The sequence below is a fragment of the Argiope bruennichi genome, chromosome X2 (genome assembly GCF_947563725.1).
Source record: "Argiope bruennichi chromosome X2, qqArgBrue1.1, whole genome shotgun sequence".
NCBI lineage: Eukaryota > Metazoa > Arthropoda > Arachnida > Araneae > Araneidae > Argiope > Argiope bruennichi.
Window position 1 is genome coordinate 13,872,253 of NC_079163.1, and position 22,866 is coordinate 13,895,118.

Genomic DNA, 22,866 nt, shown 5'->3' on the forward strand with positions numbered 1-22,866 from the left:
TCCAAAATATTGATAATTTGCACTGTATGTACTCATAATTCTGGATAATTGCAAAATAATACAAACGTCTGTTTTACCGAATTTTCGGCATCCTTCTAAAACGTTTATCTATCGAACTTTTTAGCTACAGCAAACTACAGAACTCATATTTCCTAAGGGAAAGACGGAATGGGTTAGGCGTTACACAAATGATGAAAAAAATTAGCATTTTAAGTTATTTTTCATGTTACCCTCATGCTAGGGTAATAATAGCCAGTTTAGCATTCCAAAACGACAGTGTACAGAATATAATATCGAACCAACTTTTATAAACTTCATGAACTGCAACTATCTGATCATCAACGTTGTCTGTATTTTTGCAATTGGTTTCAGCTTTAGGTAGAATAAAATCTTTCGTTTCTGAGAAATGTAATTTTGACAGAGGAATGTTCCTATAATCGGGATGAAGGCATCAATCGTCAAAACGATTGCTTTTGGACATATGAAATTGCCTTCTCCGGACTTCGGACTATTCAATTCCTCATCAGTGGACTTTTCTATAAATATTGATGTGGCATTTTCATAAAATCGTTAGTCCGATTTTGTTCATTAGTACGTTGAGTGGTGTCCAGTTTGAATGGAATTAAGATTCAGCTAATGAACATGCTAAACAATTCTTCCATACTTGTGGTTGCAATCAGATGATGATCTTTCTCACTACACATCAGCTATAATATTATGATTGAACATAGAATTAGTTTGGCTTGCAAGAGCTTACTGTATTATCTCCTATATCACCTGACTTGATGTTTCTAGTCTTTTATTTGCAGGGTCTCCTACCTTCTTTTTGTGTTAAAGAAACTACCTATTAATTTAATAAATCTTTCTCAACGAATTCAGAAAATCTGTCTTGATGTCAAAAATGATGTATCGGATCCCGATTACGCATGTAATTTTAGAAAAATGCTACTTTGTGTAGGTGTCGAAGTTGCTCACTTTGAACAAGTTTTGTAAACTTTTTATTAAATGTATTCTCTGACTATTATTAAAAAATAATAGGAATTAATAAATGAAGTATTATTTTCTGATTCTGTTGTCTAAATAATCTATTGTAATATGTGTATAATCACATATATGTGCGACGAAACTCTCTCAAACACCTGCTTGATGTGTGAAAGAATGGTCTAAGTCAATAAATTTGCCTTTTAATATCGTAGCAAATTTTGTTGACAGAACCATAGGAATTTTATGCGCTTAAACAGGAATTCAAAAAAAATATGTGCTTACTGCCATTATTTAGCTAAAGGAGAGATTTAAAAATTCAATTTCATTAATTTTTATAAACGACCTCCACAGAAGCCGAAGCATTTTCATGCAGATGTCCAGTTGTCTGTCTTATTTAATAAAACTTTGTAATTGAAAGTATATATTGCAATATCTAATGAAATAAACGCTTGTTCCATTTTTCGGGACACCCTATATATCCAATAATCTATATTCACTCCACCTTAAACGGAGTTTTTATGCTCCGAATTGAGATTTATAGGGTATGAAATTTTGAATTTGTATGGTATTTAAATAAATAATATAAAACAATATTCAGCATTTCTAAAAATAGACACACTTTATTGATTATATAGCATTTATATGTTATACTTGAAAAAAGAATTGATATTTGTGAATCCATGAGTCATGAAATAGTAATAGAAAAATATAAGTATGGGATAAATATAAACAATCGTAAGAAACTGAATTTATTTTTCATTTCATGAAAAACATCTTTGTGTGCATTTTTGCTCGAAATATGTCTGGATATTTATTTACAAGCTAATTGAATCAGTTATTATTTAATTTAATTACGCTTATCAAAATAGAAATGAAGAAATAATGTTTTTTTGCAATTTCAACACATATTTTTTTACTATATATTCACTTATCTTCTTATTTGTAGCAGAATCAAATTAATCGATTCTCTTCAGAGCTTCCAAATTATGAAATTTCTGAATGCGAAAACAATGCTGATTAAGTAATCATAAAATGAAGTGCTTTGATGTTATTAGTTTACAACAATATATCTTTCAACGAATGAGAATGCATGAATTATTCGAACTCCAAACTACGGCTTGACTGATGATTTTTGATCTATATATGAGGATAAATTGCAAATTATATAGGGTACTATTTGATTTACTATACAAAAGAATACCATTCACTCATTTATTATATAAAGTTTGAACAATGTGCTTTCTTTTTAGTATAGTTTTCTGCATATAGGACAAGATATCATTTCTAGTTTTTCGTGAAAATATGCGATATAATTGGTCTTCAAGTTTCATGCTATTAAAAATATTTTATAACTATCGTATTCCCATTTCGGAGCCTTATCTATTAGTGATATAATATAATTGTACTGATTGTAGAAATTAAATGTAATCTAATATTTACATCTTTTAAATTTTATTCTTAGCTTTACGGATAACTATAACCCTTAAAATACGCTTTTGAAGCAAAATAACTCAAGTCATTCACACAACTCAATAAATATCATATAAAATTTCATTATATTCAAATAATACTGTGTTTTAAAAAATTTTATATTTTTTCATTTATAGATATTTTGTAACTTAGAAGACGATGCATATTTAATTAAAGCAAAAACTGAATCAATCACAAAAACTGGATTTATTCTGTTTTTTAAATGTAAAAATACATATGTAAATGTTTATAAAATTAGACTCAAAGTCACGAATTCCTGTAAAAAATGACAAAAAAAAACTTCTAGAATTTCTATAAATTCAGTATATATTCCTTTTGAACGCGTAGGCGGATTAATGATGTGTGTTCCTTAATTTGAAAGGAATTATCCCATCACATAATTGAAATAAGTATTCTGGTAAATGTTTTATTATATCTTTTAACATTAAAAGAACTCAATTATCTCTTAAATGTATCTATTTTAGGTTTTAATAGAAATTGTTTCTAATTGCATTTTTCTCCTCTTTAGAATGTAAGAAACAATTAGATAAAAAAAAATGTGAGATCAAATTTCTTGATGAGCTACAGAGAATGGAGAAACACAAATGCTTTGCTTCGAAAAACATCATTCTTTCTCGTATCTACAAGCAAAAAAAAAAGAAAAAAAAAGATTAAAAAAATCTTAAATAACGACCTTCTTACATAATTCTTAAATGGAATGCAAGAGTGTATGGATGTCGCGCAATCAGTCACTTTATTTGGAGGACACTTATATCATCGCATCGCTAACCCATTTTTTAAAAAAAATTACTTTTGTACAGCTGTGTTGGGCCTCCAATTAATGATGGATAGCAGATCGTTCGTAGTCATGACAACAGACTCTCTAATGACTCACAAATTAAAAGCTCGATTTATACGCCACAAAATTCTAACGGAACTCAGAACTTATTTTCCGTACCAATATAGTACACCCACATGTAAATGCGGCATTTCAATGCAAATCTTTAAACTGGCGCTCTTGTTATTGTGTTTCAATACTGCAAAATTGTTTTACATCTTCGTACTCGACGAAGTTAGAACTTTGTTTTAGTTTTATTCGAATTTTAACTACAGTTTGGAAGCCTTTCCATCGTTGCCTGGATACTGACAAAACTGAAAGAAGCTTCGGGCTGATGGAAGAATTTCAAATGGAATGTGGTTAACGCTTAAATAGCACGAAGACTTGGTGAAAACATGTTATAAATGTAACAGATTACTGTGTGGGTTTCTAGGATGGCAGACAATTAAAACGTTTCGAAACCGGATAACATTTGTTTACAGCTGAAAATGTTACAGAATCTTTAACTGGAGAGAAGACAGTAAATGAGGTTTTCAAACAACTTCAAGATGGTGATTAGGAAGCGCAGCTATTTAACTAGAGATTATTTTACACTTCCATGAGTTTCCATTTAATAAATACAATTAGATATTAAGACATCATAATTTGTAGCACTTGATGTTTGATAAGGAGTCAGGCAGAGTCGCTTTATCACTTTCCTTCTTAATTATATTTTCACATGAATTATTCTTAAATTTCAGAAATCCCCACAACCGATTACGCCATGGAATATGGTAAAATGTCAACAAACTCATGGTTGAGTCTTCTATAAAAATTAATATTGCTATTAATAATTCAGAAAGCCATATAATTTAATAATAATTAATTCTTAGGATTTTTCATCATTTAAAACGTTGTTCTCCTTTAAATTAATTAAAATGATCGAGCTGTAAGTAGTTAATATTTGGCACATTTTATGAATGTAATTATTGCAGAATGATTTGAAAAAATTATTTTATCTATTTAAATTAAAAGATACAGATATATCGTTCTAAAGCGATAAAGAATAGTTAAGGCACTGACTATTCATGCAAAATGTATGTGTTGGATTTCGTATTTAGAATTTGCTTGGTATAGTTTGTGATTTCTTCTTATAGAAAAAAGAATCTATATTTAGTAAATATTATTTATAATTGAAAAACATCAAGTATCTTTAGAAAGAATGCACTGAACTATGTAATATAAATAAAGTAAAATTAATTTTATTTCTCTCCTTATATTTTAGAAAATTATATAGAAATCTTAATAAATTTTATTCAGACATAGCAATGGCCAACCATTTATTGTTTTACAAGAACGTAATCCTTGCGTTTTTCTGCCTTTGACACGTTTCTGGATTCTTTCTAAGAGTTTTTCTAATCCTTCATTAATTGCACCAATTTTTTAAATTACATAAGTTGAACATTCTATTTACTTTTATTTTATGAGCAAAGTTAGAGTAAATTCTATTCATCTTAAGAATAAAATTTTATTCATAGTAGAATTCAGACACTTAAAATACTCTAATGTAGTAGCTTTAAGTCTAAAATATTTTTAAAGAAAGAAATGTTTTTAAAAACGCAGTTAATTGACAGTGATTTTTTTTTTCTTTTTCTATAGAATTATTAACCGCTTAACTGTTTATGATTATTTGCATCATCAAAATGCCAATCATTCAGAAGAAGCGTCATGTTTGGGAAGACATTTTTTCACATAAGAATTAAAATTAAAAGGCTTAAGATTGGAAAATTCTTCCATTATTCCTAAGATGTTTTTTATACTATTGCTTTCCATTTCATTCATGTATATATATTCTGCTGTTTGGTTTTTCAATAGAGTTTCCATAATCTTCAATGAATAAAACTATTTATTAATCTAGGATATCCAAGTGCTCTTTATTTAAACTATGTTGAGAAATTCCTATTGGTATGCAACTTCTTGAGAATCCTTTCTTCGGAATATACTTCTCAGAAATATAAATACAAATGTATTATTTACATTAAATGCATAACCTTTCAAACCACAATAAATAGAAACAAAATAGAATGAAAATAGAATAGTAATACAAAATGGAAACGCTTGTAAATTTCAGGAAATAATACATAATTAATGTGATTCATAATTATGTAGAATTTATAAAATAACTGTACGTAGTGGAGAAAAATGTGCACTGGTTTTCCCTATTTAATTCAAACCATTCATTAAAAATATAATAAGTTTAATTAAAAACTGTTTTTAAATTCACACTTTCTTTAGTGCACTAAACAACAGAATTGTTTTCTACTTTTTTTTTTTTATCTTGAAATGCATCATTTCTTAAATTCACTTCTAGATAACTTTTATGATAAAAAATAAATTTTCATTTAATTAATGATTAATTAATAACTAAGAAAATATTAAAATGGCGTCTCATCATCGAACATACATAAGATTTCAGTTCTCCATCGTATCAAGAAATGCGTAAAAATTAGATCCCATACTTATTTGCATTACATTTTAACAACAAAATGGCATGACATGTGATGACGTCTATGAAATTCAAATTGCAAAAAGTCAATTCATTCCGAATTTTTTTTGTGTTCTTAAATAATGCTTTTCTTTTTTCTTAAATCCATTTTAAATACAGGATAAATTTTGAAAATTTTTGTCTGAAAAGGAATGTTTGATTGAGAATTGGAGAGCTGATAAAAATTCGAAATACTGAAAGAGACCAGCTGCAAAAGAGACTGGATGCAATGTGTAAAATTTTAAACATTATTAGCCAGATGCATTTAGCAAAGAATTTTAAAATTTCATAACAATAATTTGAATTTCATGAATTCATTTTAAACTGATTATAGTTTCTGTTGGCTGTTTTAAAAACGGATATTTTATGAATTTTTTAAAAATATTGTACTTAGAAATATATAAGATTATTTAATTTTTTGAAATTGTTAAATTAAATAATAACGAAACCCTTGACAATTAATTATTAACCTAAATTCATTTAACATCAATTAACAATTCACCTACATTTACTAAAACTTAATAGTAAAACTATTGAAATACTGATATGTTTGCCTTTTGGTTTTGGTACATAATAGTTTATTTTTCTATATCTTTAAATAGTATTGAATTGTTCAAAATAATTATTTTTGATCTTAAAAAAGGAAAATATATTTTAAAAACATACTTTTAATAGTATACTTAAAAATAGATTTTCTTTAATTATTTTCTGAATGTTAATTTCCAGTTTAAACCTCCTTATTGTGCAAATCACAAACTCAATTTTTCCCACACTGACTAATAGGTAGCGTTAATTGTTGAAAATCGAAATTTAAATTTAATCAATTGATTAATTGATAATTATATTGTGAAATCAACAGATTATTATCATCTAGAATTCACAAGTGTGCAAAATATCTAAATTCTGGAAACTGAGAGAAAGAAAACAATTACAAAATTTTATACTTGCAAACGTGAAACCATCCAAGTAAAATAAAATTGTATAAAATGAAAAATTAGCATTTAAAGCAATTCCAATAAGAGATGGGGATTTGAAATACTTTGGAAAAATTACAAAAGATTTCATTCGTGCACTTAACCCTAATGTCTTGAAATAGAAATGAGGGACAGCGAAAAATATTTGCGAAGATCAATCCGTTCAGGAAGTAAACATCCATTCAAGTCATCTATAAGTATGACTGCATTTCGTAAGTTAAACATCCATTCAAGTCATCTATAAGTATGACTGCATTTCGCAAGTTAAACAACGTTACGCCAACTACTTCCTCTCCAGTAACTGAACTTGATAAAAGGGACTCAAAGTCCATTTTCCTTTACTTAGGTCATCTGAAGATAAAAGCTAAAGATTGAAAACTTGAGTCTTAAAGATTGGAGGAGAAACTAAATACTGAGGAAAATATGGAGCCATTAGCTAAATCTCTTTGAGGCTCCAATACCTGTGTGTAAATGTCTTAAGAATTCCGCTGTTGGGGTCATGCTATTGTTCCTTGATATTGCTCCTTCGTATTCATTAATAATGAAGCAATTTCTGATCATTATCTATTGGCTTATTTTGCTATATACAAGGAGTTAATTGAATATTTCTTAGACCCTATTTGCTATTCCTACTCATGGGAAAGTTTTAATATATTTTTTGATTCTTGCATTGCTTACAAAATATTTAAGCTTTTTAAATCAGTTAAAATTAGATCCTGTAAAATTCGAATTAAAAATTCATTCACACGTATTAAACCTAATATTTTTATAGTAAACTAGTTTAAGGTTATGAAAAATTACCATTTACAAAAAAAAAAAAAAAAAAAAAAAAAAAAAAAAAAAAAAACTAATTTTTTTTATCACAGAAAAATATCAAAATTTTATGAATTGAGAAATTAATTACTTATAAAAAGGTTTTTTTAATGATTGGCTGATTGTACTTATATGTTAATACATCAGAGATATTGTTTATTTCTAAATATGTTGATATTTTCGTAACTTACAGTTGTTGTACTTTCTAACGAAGGAAAGTTGTATAATATAGTAGAACTAAGAACTGGGTAATAGAAACGCCCTCCCACCATTTTTTTCTTAAATTTAGGAATACTCGTAGCAATAAAAGATTCAAGTTGCCTCTTAAATTCAGGTGGCCATATTTACATATTCCATTACTCTAATACAATGTTTTGAGACGCTGCAAAAATAATAGTAAAAAAAAAAAAAAAAATGAAAAATTTTGAAAAAAAATATAAAATTTGATTATGTACGGTTTTTTTTTACGCTTGTTTGAAGATTTGGAAATCTTTACTAAGAAACGATAAAAAATTAACCATAAGAATGTATTATTAGATTAAAAGAAAAACATTCAACTCAAAATATCACACATAATAAAAGTTATTTTGGGTGCAAATTTTTGATTTTGTAATTTTTTTACCAATTTCTAATGCTTTTTAAAGCATGTTAAAGTACTTTAAATAAATAAAAAGGAAACAAGTTAAATGGTTCATTATCTTATTGATATACATAAAAAATTGTTGTGGCTAGAATAAAAATTTTATCATTTAAATCCATAACAAGATTAACACATACTAAGCATTTAAAAATATTAGTTTTTCACCGCATTAGCATTTTTTTGAGATTTTTTTTTCCATCGAATTTTGACATACTATTTTGAGACATATTTTTAAAGCCGTCTGCTTAAAGGGGATCCACAGACAATAAAAGATATTCAATAACTAGTTTAACATAGCTTTTCAACGCTTTTGTGTAATATGGAAACTTGGGGTAGTTGATTAAGGGGTTCTTCGCAACAACTGATGCTAATGTTTTCTTAAGGTATTTTTTAAAGGAATCAATGGATATATGTTTTTTCATTGGATTTCTCATTAATTCAGTATTATTTCTTATGATTATATGGATTCTTAATCCTTGCAATCCTTAACGTCCAAGTTGATTTGTGAAATTTTAAACTTTCTAATGCCACCTTTACTCTTTATTCTTGTTTTCAGAAATCAATACAAATAAATTTCTCTTATACATTTGCGTTCATTACATAGATGAAATGTCTTCCGCAGCAACAAAATATCCATTTCTTTGCAGAACTTCTCTTAGTATTTCTTTAAGATAAGAAGTTATAGTGATTAAAAAATATGCTGTCAGAGGTTCTTAGAATCATTCATGTATGACCATTGCAATTTATTGCTAAACTGCAAAGGTGCATAAATTTTTACAATATTATTTTGCCAAATGTTCAAGATTTCCAGTGGAATTGCCAGTTACTACTTGAATTTGAAGTATTCAGTATGGCAATGTAAATCATCTGAAATTAGCAAATTTTTCAGAGTTTTTCAAAGATAAATGAATTGGGCTTCTTTTATCAGATACAGCAATATATATCTTCATTAAATACTTCTGATCTATATTGAAATCACTTATATTTCTAATGAAGAAAAGTTATTTCTTGTTCGCAAAATAGATATCTAAGGAAGATTATGACAATATCCTATTTGCTTATCAAGTTCCGCCATAAATTTATTTGGAAATCGTAACAAAAAATGGTATTATATAGGCACTTCCTTAATATCGAATAAGCAAAATAATCACAACAATGGTCTTCCTATGGTGTTTTCTAACAACAAATTTATTAATATTGATTCTAATATTTATAATAGTTCCGTCACACCCAATCCTTGTAAAATTGACAAACTGTTCTCCAGCTCGTAAAAAAATCATGTTCGCTGCAATATCTTTTTCAGTGCAAAATATTACATGATTAAAATTTTGGAGTTTGGTTTGTCTATTAGCGAAATGCGCTCTTCGGTAGTTACCATTTTATGAAATTTATTTCTTTTTTTAATAACTGTGTTGTTTTTTTCTTTCCATTGGATTAATAACGGTATTGTTTTTTCTATCCGTTCGAAAACAATCTTTTATGTTCCTCGACAGTCTCTAAAGAATTTTTTGAAGTTCTTTAATTTTTCTAGTCTAATTTATAATCAGCCAATCACTTTATTCTTATCATTATTATTTCTTAAACCTAAGTCCTGTAATACAACACATATTGCTTCAGTAGCAGATCTAGCAGATATTCCTGTGTGACCACACACGAAGACAGCAGACAACAGTTCAATCTGCACATGATCGATTTTATTAATGTCTTTCTGCAATTCTAAAGTCCTTGCTAAGTTTGTTAAAAAGCTGTCATGCTCTTCATCATTAACCGCGCTTCTCTTTTTCTTCAGGATTACCGTCACTATCAATAAGTGTTGATTTAATCATGTTCAGTTTTAACGTAGTTCATGAATCAGTTGAATAAAGTTAAATTTCTCATGCATTTCTTTACATGTATATATTTAAATACAAAAAAATATTAAAACAACTCTTTCACGTTACTCCTGGCCATTTTTTTATCAATTTTTAATGTTTTGATACTCCTATTCCATGAATGCTCTCACTGAATAATCAAATAAACATTTAGCATCCCCTTAAAATTTAACGAAGTTTGAATTTTATTTTTCTGAACCTTCCTTCATTTTTAGATCTTAAGAAATTTCTATAAAAAAAATTCGGATATTAGAATCTACAGGGAAAAAAACCTCTTAATCAAATATCTTCAATTTTCTGAGCTAAATTGTTCGATATTTGGTTCTTTCCTCCGAATTTTTTCCTTCAAAGAAATACTCTTTTGAGTTTAAGTTTTATTAGAAAATAGCATTTCATCATTATTAGAACGATCTTTATTATAATATCTTCATCATTATTATATGACATATATCATTATTATTTAAATGATTATATCTTCAGTAAAACAGGACATTCCACTATTTATTTAGATTTAACTTGTTTTGACAGGACCATTTTTTCACACAATAATTATAAAAACGATTCAAAACGCCCTATATCGTTTAAATAGACTTTGAATTTATACAGAACTGACGCCTCTGTATCTTTTAACCCTTTTACTACATCTACAGCGCATTCCACCTGATATCATCTTATTCGGACATTACTTACCCTGTCTTGATATAAAAATACAATACATGTAAGCTTTTTCTTCAATTAAAAATATAACAGAACAATAATTCTAGATCAGCAAACAATACTTTTTAAAAATAGATTTTTTAAATTTATAGCCTAAAATTAATATTTTACGCACTCATTATAAATTTAAAACATCTTAAAATGTTTGTTAGATTAATAAAAAACATAAAAAATAGAAACTTCTTTATTTCGGAAAAAAGTAATAAAAAAGAAAGTTGAAATAAAATAAAATATTTCAAACCGACGAAACTTTATCCTCCTTCCGACACCTGAAGAGATGTTACAATAATTAATTTTATTTTTACCTTTTTTGCGTCATAATCCAGATAAATTAAAATTAATGAAAGAAAAAAAAATGTTATTCGTCTCATTTTTACAATGTATCAAAATAATGATCTTTAGATTATTAGGGGAAGTCATACTATTTAAGTAGATCACTTCAATAATAAAACAAAATTTTAATATGGCAACGTTTGATTAAGAATCACAAGAGCATAATTATTCTTCAGAACGAAAAATTATCCTTTTTTTAATTGGTCAAAAACTTTTCGCGGCTCAAAAGAAATTCGAGCTCATTATATTTCTTTAGGATACGGGTTACCAGAAATCTGAAATATCACTTATTGGCGATAAATAATTCCCGATTCCAGATGAGAAAATAAAATCAGTTTTGAAAAATCCATATTTGACTTGAGATGAAATCAAATATTTTTATTTGAATTAATTTAATTTTTGATTTTTTGATTATTATGTGTTCACAATTATGTATCATATATATCTAACTAAATTTGTTTATATAAATTTTTATTAGTTTTTTTTTAATTCACTTAATAACTCAGTTCCTACGGAAACAAAATGTAATTAAATTGATAGAATTATTTATGATTAAAATCTAAAAATATTAAAATAATGCATTATCATAGAGAAAACGTGATCGAAAATTTTCAAAGGGCATTTCTTAAGAAGTTGAGCTAAAATTCGATTATTTACACCTTTAAGAATGGGAAACAAGTGAATGTAAAGTATATAAAAGCATGCATTAATTTTCAAAGTATCAAAAGTATGTAAAAGAATGTATTAATAATCATTCTTCATTTAAATATTTCGAAAGTACATGCTGTCATTCCCTCGAGCTAATTTGAAGTTACTATTTTTACCTTTACTCGTTCACTTTTGCCATCTATCAATAAAGCATGCCTTGATACAGTAGAAGGCAAAAATGCTGAGAGATGGTTAAAATTCAAGATGTGAAAGCTGTGAGAGCAAGGAATTTCTAATAGTCCAATAATAAAATATTGCATTTTCAAGTCTACTAGCATATCATCTATGTAACCTGTAATGAAAAAGTTATATAGACATATTCGTGCTTCTATCCAATAATGTTCTATTTATAAACGTTCTAATAAAAAAAATTCGGATAGTAGAAATTTGTAAATAAGTTTATAAAGCAGGACTGGAACATAGCAATTATTTTAGAAATATTAAAGCATATTTTTAGCAATAAAAAAAGAGTAATAACTTCTTTGCACAGACTTAATTTTTTAAAAAACACATCATTTTTTTATAAAAACTTCTGTAGAGATTGAAATATTGGCACTGGTTTTAAAAACAGTGCAAATATTTCCTCTTTATGCTGTCTCAAATACTGTTCGCAATTTCTTTTATGAAAGATTTCTAATAAATTCTTCATAACTTTTCAGGCACTATGCAATATGTCACATTTTATTGAATAATCAGCAATCAAAGTATCTTCAACGGCAATGAAAAAAATTAGACATATCTATACATTCCATAACAGAACAATAGCCTTGAGATTCCAATTATTGAATCGGCAAATTTTGTCGGAAGAAAGACAAAAGCGAAGACACAAAAGAGGGAAAAAATTCAAGAACAAAGTCCGAAAAGATTTGTTAAGCATAAATTATATTTCGTAATATAGAAAGAAAATTACATGTGAATGTCATTCAAAATGGAAGTTTTGATAAAATTTTCGTTAAATGGAAATTCGTAAAATGGAAACTCTATTGTATTTTAATAAAGAGTATATATTAATAGAAACTTAGCATCTTTAATTTCTGTATAAGGTTCTTATCAGATTCATCATGTTGCGAGAAAATAAAATGCGTTAGAGCTCTTTTTGTTTTTCATTGAACTATTTGCTAAAGTTTGAAATCTGCAAAAGAAGTCTTAGAATAAATTTAGAGCCTAAATCACTAGATTTTAAGAAGTGAAAAACTTTAACGTCAAGCGTTAGAAACTACATATTCGACAAGCATTTTTTTATTGTATTCTCAGTGTATTATTCATATTTTGTCAAATTATATCACAGTTTTTTTTTGTAATTATCCAGATCTACCATAACTCTACTGGTAAGATGTTTGTCAAAAGTAACAATTTTTTCTTTCTATGCTGTTATATATTTTTTTAAATTTTTATTCTAATCAAATATGATCAAAGATGCAAATCAATCAACAGCAAATTTATTTCACGGATGATCTATCTAAGAAAATTCTTCCCAAAATGTGAAAAATATATATTCCAAAATAATATTGAAGTCTGTTTCAACTTACGGAAATAAAATAACTTCTTATAGTATATTTATTTTTACTGAAATCAAATAAATGCATTTTAGTAATTAGTTTTGTTTTGAATGTTTGTGAATATTAGAGATAGCGAATATTCCACTCAAAGGAAGTAAAACTTTTTAGTTTACTATATTTTAGCATTTAAAATTTATTTCGAAAAATAATTATTTTCTTATTTCTTAAGCACTTTGCCAATGTGAATGAAATTATCTTCTATAACAATCAATTATCTGAGTTTATTGTTAACTGAATATTACAAAAAATAATTATTTTTATTTTTAAGCACTTTGTCAATGTACATGATGTTATTTAATATATAAAAATTAATTTTTCTTTGTTTGCATTTTATGCGTTGTCGTTCCGTTCATCCGATTGTGATGATATTTGTCCAACTCATTGTTTGCACTTGCGCGAGAGTTATAAGCATAGAGCAATTATCATATCTAATAGATAAAAATTAATTTTTGTTTGTTTTGTTAGTATTTTATTATTAGTAGTATTCGCTGCCGTACCGTCGTGAATAAGAGAGTCAAGAAATAAAATGAATATTATATATACTTCTTCTTTATACATCATTCAATTTCAATGAATGTATTCATTATCGACAAGAAAATAAATATTATTCTCAAGTAAACAAGATAGTTATTTCTAATGGTAATGCCAAAATAATTTCTTCTGCCTCAGCAACTCGCCGGATACCAGCTAGTCTGCTATAACATTCAATTATCTGAGATATTATTATTACAAAAAATACTTTTGTAATAATAATATCTCAGATAAAAGTTTTATTTCTTAAACACTTTGCCAATGTGCATGAGATTATCTTCTACAACATTCAATTATCTGAGTTATTGTTAACAGAATAACAGCCCGTCTAGACGGGCACATCTTCTAAATTGAGAATAAACACGAATTTCTGTGAATTGATTTTTTCTCATTGTCTTTTACTAAAATATAAATAAACGCCTATTAAGAAAGGTTAATTTAGCATTCACATGAATGCATCATATTTCACTACAAGACGATATTATACGAAATACCTTAAGCGAATATTTATAAATACCTACTTGGAAGTAATTGTTAGCATTCCTGACTTTCAGGGGAAACTACTAGAAATAAGGCATGATTCCACTTTTAGTAGATTTTAATAAGCATCCTTGTTAAACGAGGAAGGTATGCATAAAATGGTATGGGCTCAATTAACTGTCAAATGCACTGAGAAAAATTTTTCATTCAAAATCGTCTCCTCTTTTGCAAAGAAAAGAAAACGAAGCTTCCTCTTCTTTCCAAATGATAACCATTTGCTCTCATGTCTTCCTCAACTATTGTAAAGAACAATCGAACAGCTATATTTAGTAGAAGATATTGTAATTATCGTCACCGTTGCGACGCTCCTGTGCTAATATTCCTGTTTTAACGAGAGGAAAGATGCCGAAAAAAAGTTGAGATTGATAAAAGAAAAATTCAGCAGCACACCGGAGCAGTTCGTATAATGAGTCTTCCGAACGAGAACTGCAATTAAATTTTAATCGTTTTCCTGCACGTGATAGTTTCCATTCCCAGAAAGAAAAATGAGGAGATAGAAAGATTAAAATGATATTTTTTAGGGTTGCTTCTCGTATGTTTGTAATTTTCACTTCTTTTTTTCTTTCTTACATTTTCGCAGCAGTAACTTGTTGATGCGATAATTATCAGTTTTCGCGTAATTTCTGTTGCCTCATTACTAATACAAATGATCATTACTAACATCTTGCGCGATGATTCCCCTCCTATCTTTTGCGATATTAAGACGAAAATAAAAGCAATAGATAATTTTCGAACAAGAAAAGAGGAAAAATGCACCATTCCTCCATTAATTTATTCAAAAATATCCTTTAATGAAGTATATCGTTAGTGGATCCGAGCGATTTCAATACAAAGATATAATTTTAAAAACAATTTTAATAGGTTTTTGATTTGAAATATGCGAATTAATTTATCGTGTCTAACAAGTCGCAGTGGAAAATTCAATTTCGACATTTTTATGAAATCAAAACACTTTCTTCGCTTTGATTCGGATGTTTATTTTAATTTGTTTGTAGTTGATAGTTATAAACAATTCGGATAAGTATAAAAAGCAGTATTAGACTTATTTAAAAGATGATGCAATTTATACGTTTTATAAAAATGAAGTAATTTTAACATCAATTAACATAAACGCATGAATGATTCTCAATTTTAAATAATCTGAAAAACAGCATATGTTCGTTGCATTACAATTAATAATAGCATTGTGTTAAAACATAGATGAAAAATTAAAATTTGTCTTATTCATTTTGTTTTAAAATTTTAATTTGACAATATAAATAATCCTTCTGAATTTATTTACAAGTTTAAGCATATAAACATAAGAGAATATGAAATTCGAATTTATATCTCAAAATTTAGGTTGTACGATAGGTTAGAAATTATTTCGCTGACTATTTAAATATGTTAATAATAATATAATTGGGAGTTTTTATTTATGGCAACGTATCGTCTGGAATTTTATTTCATCAACGTAACAACAACATAAAGACTTTTTTTTCAAAGATGTCCAAACAATGTTAGACTAAGCCGGTTACCACTCAGATATTTTAATAAAAGTTAATAAAACCTACCTGTGGTTATAATGATTAGAAACATCATCTAAATAATTTAAATTTTAAGAGGCATTTCATTTTTAATACAAATCCCTGAATTATTCAGCGTAAAATGTGAAAATAAATTTTAAAAAATACGTAATATTTTAAGCCAAGGAAAATAGGTAGACACAAATTTCTGCATTCGGTATATTGGGTTAATACTACAATAATTATGAAATACTTTGTTGTAAAAATATAGTAAGTAATCATTATATAGTAAGTATGTTCAAAATATAGGGTAAAAGAGGCTTACTTGCTGTATTATAACTGTAGAAGTAATTGATTGTACTGTAAATAAATAATTAAAGATTCAAAGGATAAGTTTAAATTAAGTATACCAGTCAAGAAATTGTCTTTTAAATCATACAGCAGAAAGACTTTAGAAAGATTTTGCTCTGAATTTTTAAATGGTAATTATTCGTGATTTTCATTAAAATTACGACAGTGTGCAAATTCGCTCCTATGAGGACACTTACAGGAAATTTTTAAGTTCCAGTCATAAATGCTGATTTATTAGTAAACAAATGAATAAGTAATGCTTATGTGATAAAATAAGTCAGCTTTATGGATGAAGACTCAACAAACTTCTGAAGATTGGTTATTCTGATGAATTAAAATGAAAGCATACTCATGTCCACCATTCTCTAAAGTTCATCTTCTTGGTTTTATGAATTTATTGAATAGAATTTTATTAATTGTATTGTATTAAATTCATGAATTTATTTCATATTTCAAAGTTCATGCTATCCAGGAAAGTTCTAAAATTTCGCACTAAACATCATAGGACAGACGGTAAAATGCCTTTATGATTATGATATTAATATATTTCTAAAACATCAATCCAAATAATGCCAGTACAAGTAACATCAAACAGTTTATTTTCGTATAATTTAAGAGCAAATTTAAAAAAATCAATATGAACAATCAAAATAATATTACTCACTTAATCAATTCTTTGCAAACACAAGAAAAGATGGCAACTGTCCAATTATTTGTTCAAACCGTAACATTTAGATCTCTTGAAATTATTTCATGCTTCATCTATCTCCTAGGAAACTACTCTCGTCTCATCTGTGAAATCCAATTCATTCGTAGCATGGGCTACTACCTGATCCAAATCTACATCCCAGCAGGACTCATTGTCATCATCTCTTGGGTGTCTTTCTGGCTGCATCGCAACGCCACTCCAGCCAGGGTGGCTCTTGGAGTGACCACTGTGCTCACCATGACCACCCTTATGTCCAGTACCAATGCCGCCTTACCCAAGATTTCCTACATCAAGAGCATCGATGTTTATCTGGGCACCTGCTTCGTGATGGTGTTTGCCTCCCTCCTGGAGTATGCAACCGTTGGCTATTTGGGCAAGAGAATCGCCATGCGCAAGACTCGTACCCAACTGATTGCCAAGATTGCTGAGCAGCATCGTCAGAGGTGTTTAGCCCACCATGCAGCCACTTCTTCCGCCTCAACAGCCGATGGCGGGACTGGTGATGCTGCTGTGCTGGTTGCCGCCAACAATGAGATACCTATGGTCAGAACGGCCGTTAGTACTCACCGGTACCGCTGCGACGGACTCAACCCTTCCTCAAACCAGGTAATGACCATTCACAACTTCAACCTTAAATTAAATACTCATACAAACCACATCAGTAGTGCAATGGCGGATTTACTTTTTGAAATTTGCCACAAAATCCCATTCTTCATCGAAATTTGCACTAATTTTGACTATTCATATTTTTTACAAAATCCTTTAATTTGAATTTATTATTCCCCCGAAGAAATTGTGAAACATCCAGTACCATTTTCTAATTCACTTACTGCGTATTTAGATAAGAACGTGCTCAAAAAAGCAAGAAACTGACATAATATATTTGAACTATAAATCATATATTATATATTATGCAACATTTCCTGCAAAAATATAAATGAAGCTCAAAACCACCGATAAAAAAATTTTCACGTTATTAAGCAACTTAGTCTTTTTGGGTTATACTTTAACATAAATTTCATGGTGTCTCACTTTTAAATATAAGTGTATAATTAAACAAAATTTCATTAATGAGCTGTATCATATATCCTCTTTTTGCTGAAAAAGGGCATTTAATTAATATTCCTAATTTACAGCCTTGCATTTAAGCCATCTTGAAAATTAGAAATCTTAAAATTTATTCGATATGAGAGAATATTTAAACTCAATAAATAGTCTCTTGATGTTGTAGATAGTTAATGGTGAAACGTAAAAAGTGACATTTTTAATTTTTGCAGTAAAAAATTATCAGTCTGAGGGAGAAAAATAATGGGTAAGATATCATATTATTAAACTCAAATTTGAACAGTACTTCGGATATGTATTCTAATATATGGATAATAAATATGTATTAGTTGATAAGATTATACACAGTGGACTCTCTATAATCCTGCCCTCCAGTTAGTGCGATGTTTTCAGGAGGGAATGTAAATTATATTTAGAAAGTGCTCTTGATGTGAAGAAAGCACAAGGTTTCTGATAAGATTTTCTGATATTTATAAACATAGGATAATTTTTGTAAAATATTGTAATAATATGTGTATGGTGCATAACGCAGGTATTGCTAATAAAATGCCATTTGTTAATTGAACCTCCTTAAATCTAGTAGTTACGCTAAACTGGCAGTTTTCTACTCTGATATCGGCCGAATTCCAAAGATTACATTTTAATTGCACACATTTTTACCCAAACAAATAAAACTTCTTATTTGGTGACCGTAAGTCTATAATATGAAAGCAATGGTTTTTATTTCTGTGTAAAAATTTTTGCAAAAAATCTGTTTGAATTTCCTTTATCACAATTTTTCGAATATTCTTACATTTGTCGCATCACAAAATGACTTGAATTCATAGATATCTATGATAATAATGATCATTTAAAAAAATTCAAGGCAATTTTTCGAAAAACTTCATTTAACATCATAATCGTTAGAAATTTTCAGTTTATTCACGGAAATGAATTACATCTCACATAGCTGATTCCAAATCATTTCTTAATACAACGTTGTTCCGATTCTATTCTCTGTTTCTTTTATATATTTATGCTGCATACACAAAAGCCTGTCTTTTATATCTCAAATTACAGAACAATTATAAAATGTAATAGGAAAAAGGTTTAGTTAACAATTTTTCTACAAATCTAGTTATTTAAGCATAACTAATTATTTCAAAAATTTGAAATCGTCAGTAAAAGTAATAGTCCTGTCAATACACAAGTATTATTCTAGGATGAAAAGTTCAGAAACCGTGATTAAAAGTATCTTTAAAGAGAATTCAAGCAAAAAATTTAAACAAATAATATGTGAATACTGAAAAAATATGAATTGTTTTCTCTGGATATGTATCAATGTGAATTCATACAGAGGAAAAGAAAGTATTTCACTGAATTAAATTATAATAACTTGCATTATTAATTTATATAAATGAAACAATTAGTTTTGATACATTTGAAGAGAATGCAGTTGTTCGAATAAAATTCTTATAATAAGAATGTGGAATTAATTTTAAGAATGTGGAATATAATTATGTATAGTTGTGGAATATTTTTTTATTGATCAAACATAATCAATTAAACACGTTATAAAAAGTTTTTGGCAATAATTACTTTGGAATGTTGGACTCATGTATCACTGGTGAACATTAAATCATTAAAAACATCAACTGGCAATGAGACATTTTATAATATGCCAAACGGTGTTGATTTATGAGCACTTAAGTTAATACAAAAAAAAATAGCGAGATTTTCACTCATTTCTAATTAACGAGTAAAAGAGTTTCATAAATTTACATTTGTAAGCTATTCTTTTCCACTGAATTATCCAATAATTTCACAAACATAAACACCTCAAATGATTTATATTAGTTTTAGATTCAAAGACATAATGAATTTAATTCCTTTAATTGTGAGAAAGGTAATTGTTTCATAAAATTCGGAATTTTACAGCTTTATAGAGTAATCATTTGTCACATTCGAGATTGTACTTTAGTGTTTGGATTTACTCTGAAGAAAATTACACTGTGCAGGGTAAAAATAATGATTGATTACCAGAAGTAGCTTTCTAATATTCGCTATTTTCATAGTATTATTTAAGAAACAAAAGTTATCTTTTATTTAAGTTTCCTTTTTATTTAAAGCATAAAAAATGGGAAGGAAATATTTATCTGCTAGTAGACTAATATGTTATTTGAATATATCTTTCCATAACATGATAATGATTGGTGACAAATAAAATTTACAATTCTTAGAAATTTCTATTATTGTTTCTTCGAATATTCAACTTCATTCGTTATGTATTATTGAACATGGCTTTGATTGAGGCATGGCAGTCTTATTAAATCATTTTTTTTAATTTCTCAAAATTTATATCAAAAAGCCCATTTTAAAATAATTGATAAATACAAACTCTAAAATCTCTAAAAAATACCTCTAAAAATAATTTCAACTATCAATTCATACGGATATTTCAATAATGTCTCAATATTAAGCAGAAGTTTATACAATATAAAAACATTTCTCTTACATTATTTTTTTTAAATTTGTATGGTAACTATTTGTAATAAATTTACAATATTAATATTTATAATTTTGATTTATTATTTGTAAGATTATACATGAATTAATGATGCCCCCCACACATTTCTGAGAATAGCAAATTTTAGCAGAAGAAAGGTAGACAATTCACAACTGAATATTAATAATTACGTAGAGGAACTGTGATTCAGTTCTTTAACAAATTCTTTTGCTATTCTTTTACGGAATATTTTTAAAAATTCTGTACTTCAATAACTCTTGATTATAACAACCACAAATAACTGTTGCATAGTCCATGTTACACTTTTTTGCATTTAATAAGAATACATTGTTACTTTCAATATAAACTACTTACTGTACTAAAATCTTTCAGAAAGATACTTTTTTTAAGAAATAAGGCAGTTTCAATAGATATATTAATTGTCATTATTTCATTAAATTTAATGAACTTGTTACATAGAAAAAACTTTTGAAACATTTGAAGAGACGCATAAACTTGGACGAGTCACGCTTGTGAATCGATTATAGAGCATCCTATATTCAAAGCATTTCACATCTAAAAAAATATTACTTTTTGTTGCTTTCCATATCTTTTTTGCTCTTATAACAGGCAACTATAAGAATTTTTTTTCAATTTTTTTTTATTATTTTGATATGTAAAACAAATTTTTCATTTATATATATATATATATATATATATATATATATATATATATATATATATATATATATATATATATATATATATATATATATATATATATATTTAAACTTGCAAAATAACTTTTTCACAAAAAAAAAATATTCGCTTAAACAGTTTTGTTCCAGTTTGCTCATTAAATGAACGATAATTTGTATGTTGTATTTATTAAACTAAAATTACTTCAGATAAAGACCATCAAATTGAAAACTAAAATTCCGCTGAAACTACAACCATTTCATATAACAGGTGAACTCATGCAATATTTGCAAAATAACTTTCTAAATCCAACTATATTATATAATTAAAAAGGCGTATGAAATCGAACTTTTAAAATAATTAAGATGGAATATTTACTATAACATAATAATTATTCTATATATCTTTCAGTGTGAAGATAATAAATCATAAAAGTTATTTTATATATTTGATACATTTAATAAATTCCCTTTTGAAATCTATTAAAAAAAGGTTTTAAATGTAATTACTTCAATGAACTGCTAAATATATTCTATAAATCATGACGTATACTACATTCGAGAATCAATAACAACTTGAAATGAATTTTCTTAAAAGTAGGACAGATAATTTTTGGAATAACAAAGTGATAAGTCCATCTTCAAGTCAACCATAAAAGTATGAAGAAGCATTAAGAGAGTAGAAAAGTATTAATTTAGAAGTATGGAGATGTATATTTAAACTACTAATAACTAACCTCTAACAACTTTTATTAAATTTATTAATTGCTTTCTACATTTCAGAAGTTGCATGTATATTTATTATTTATAACCGTGTGTATTTTCAAGGAAAAAAATATGTCCACGGTTTAAAAATCAGAATAATTAAAATATTTTAGTTCATATAATCAATAATTGATCAGTCACTCACTTGTTGATTATTTTTAGTAAAATTTTTATAGCTCTTCAAATTTCTAAAATATACTCTTTGCATCTTTTTAGCCCTTTTTTTTAATAACATTTAAAAGCTTTAGTATAAATTGCTTAGCTAATCATTGCTTAGTACCAATTTAAGAAAAAATTCTTAAGTACGCATTATCAGTTTTACATGTTCATAAATGATACGCGATTCATTTTAGATTTTCCTAAAATACTTTAGAAGAATTGAGAAATTAAAGAATAACAGAATGTCATAAAAATGTATTCTAAATCATTAATATAAAAATTATGAAATCATATACAAAAAAGATATTTTACGACACACATTCAAGAAAATTATTATACAACAACTCATTAATATTTCTAATTAACAGTGTCATAACACAAGATTTAAAATTATTTAATAATTTTTTATTCATATATTAAACAATTATAAAAGTATTTCATATATATTTGAAGCTTTTTTTAACTATTTGCTTAGTTAAATTTCCTTTTTCGATAGATAGATAGGATAGATAGGAATTTAGTGAGTGAAAAACTTTTTTGAATTGCTGTAAGATAATATTGAAAATGTAGATTTAGAAAATGTAATTATTACTCATACTTAATCTAAAATATACTCCCTACCATGGA

The 22,866-nt window shown here is 27.1% G+C and overlaps 1 protein-coding gene across 1 annotated transcript in view; it reads left to right on the top strand.

Annotated features, from left to right (window-relative positions):
- Nucleotides 1-22,866, top strand: part of LOC129960267 (gamma-aminobutyric acid receptor subunit beta-like) — a 397,888-nt gene that overhangs the window by 289,313 nt on the left and 85,709 nt on the right. The window contains exon 7 of the mRNA XM_056073555.1: nt 17,132-17,673. Coding sequence (XP_055929530.1) covers nt 17,132-17,673 — 542 coding nt within the window. The remainder of the gene's footprint in view (nt 1-17,131; nt 17,674-22,866) is intronic.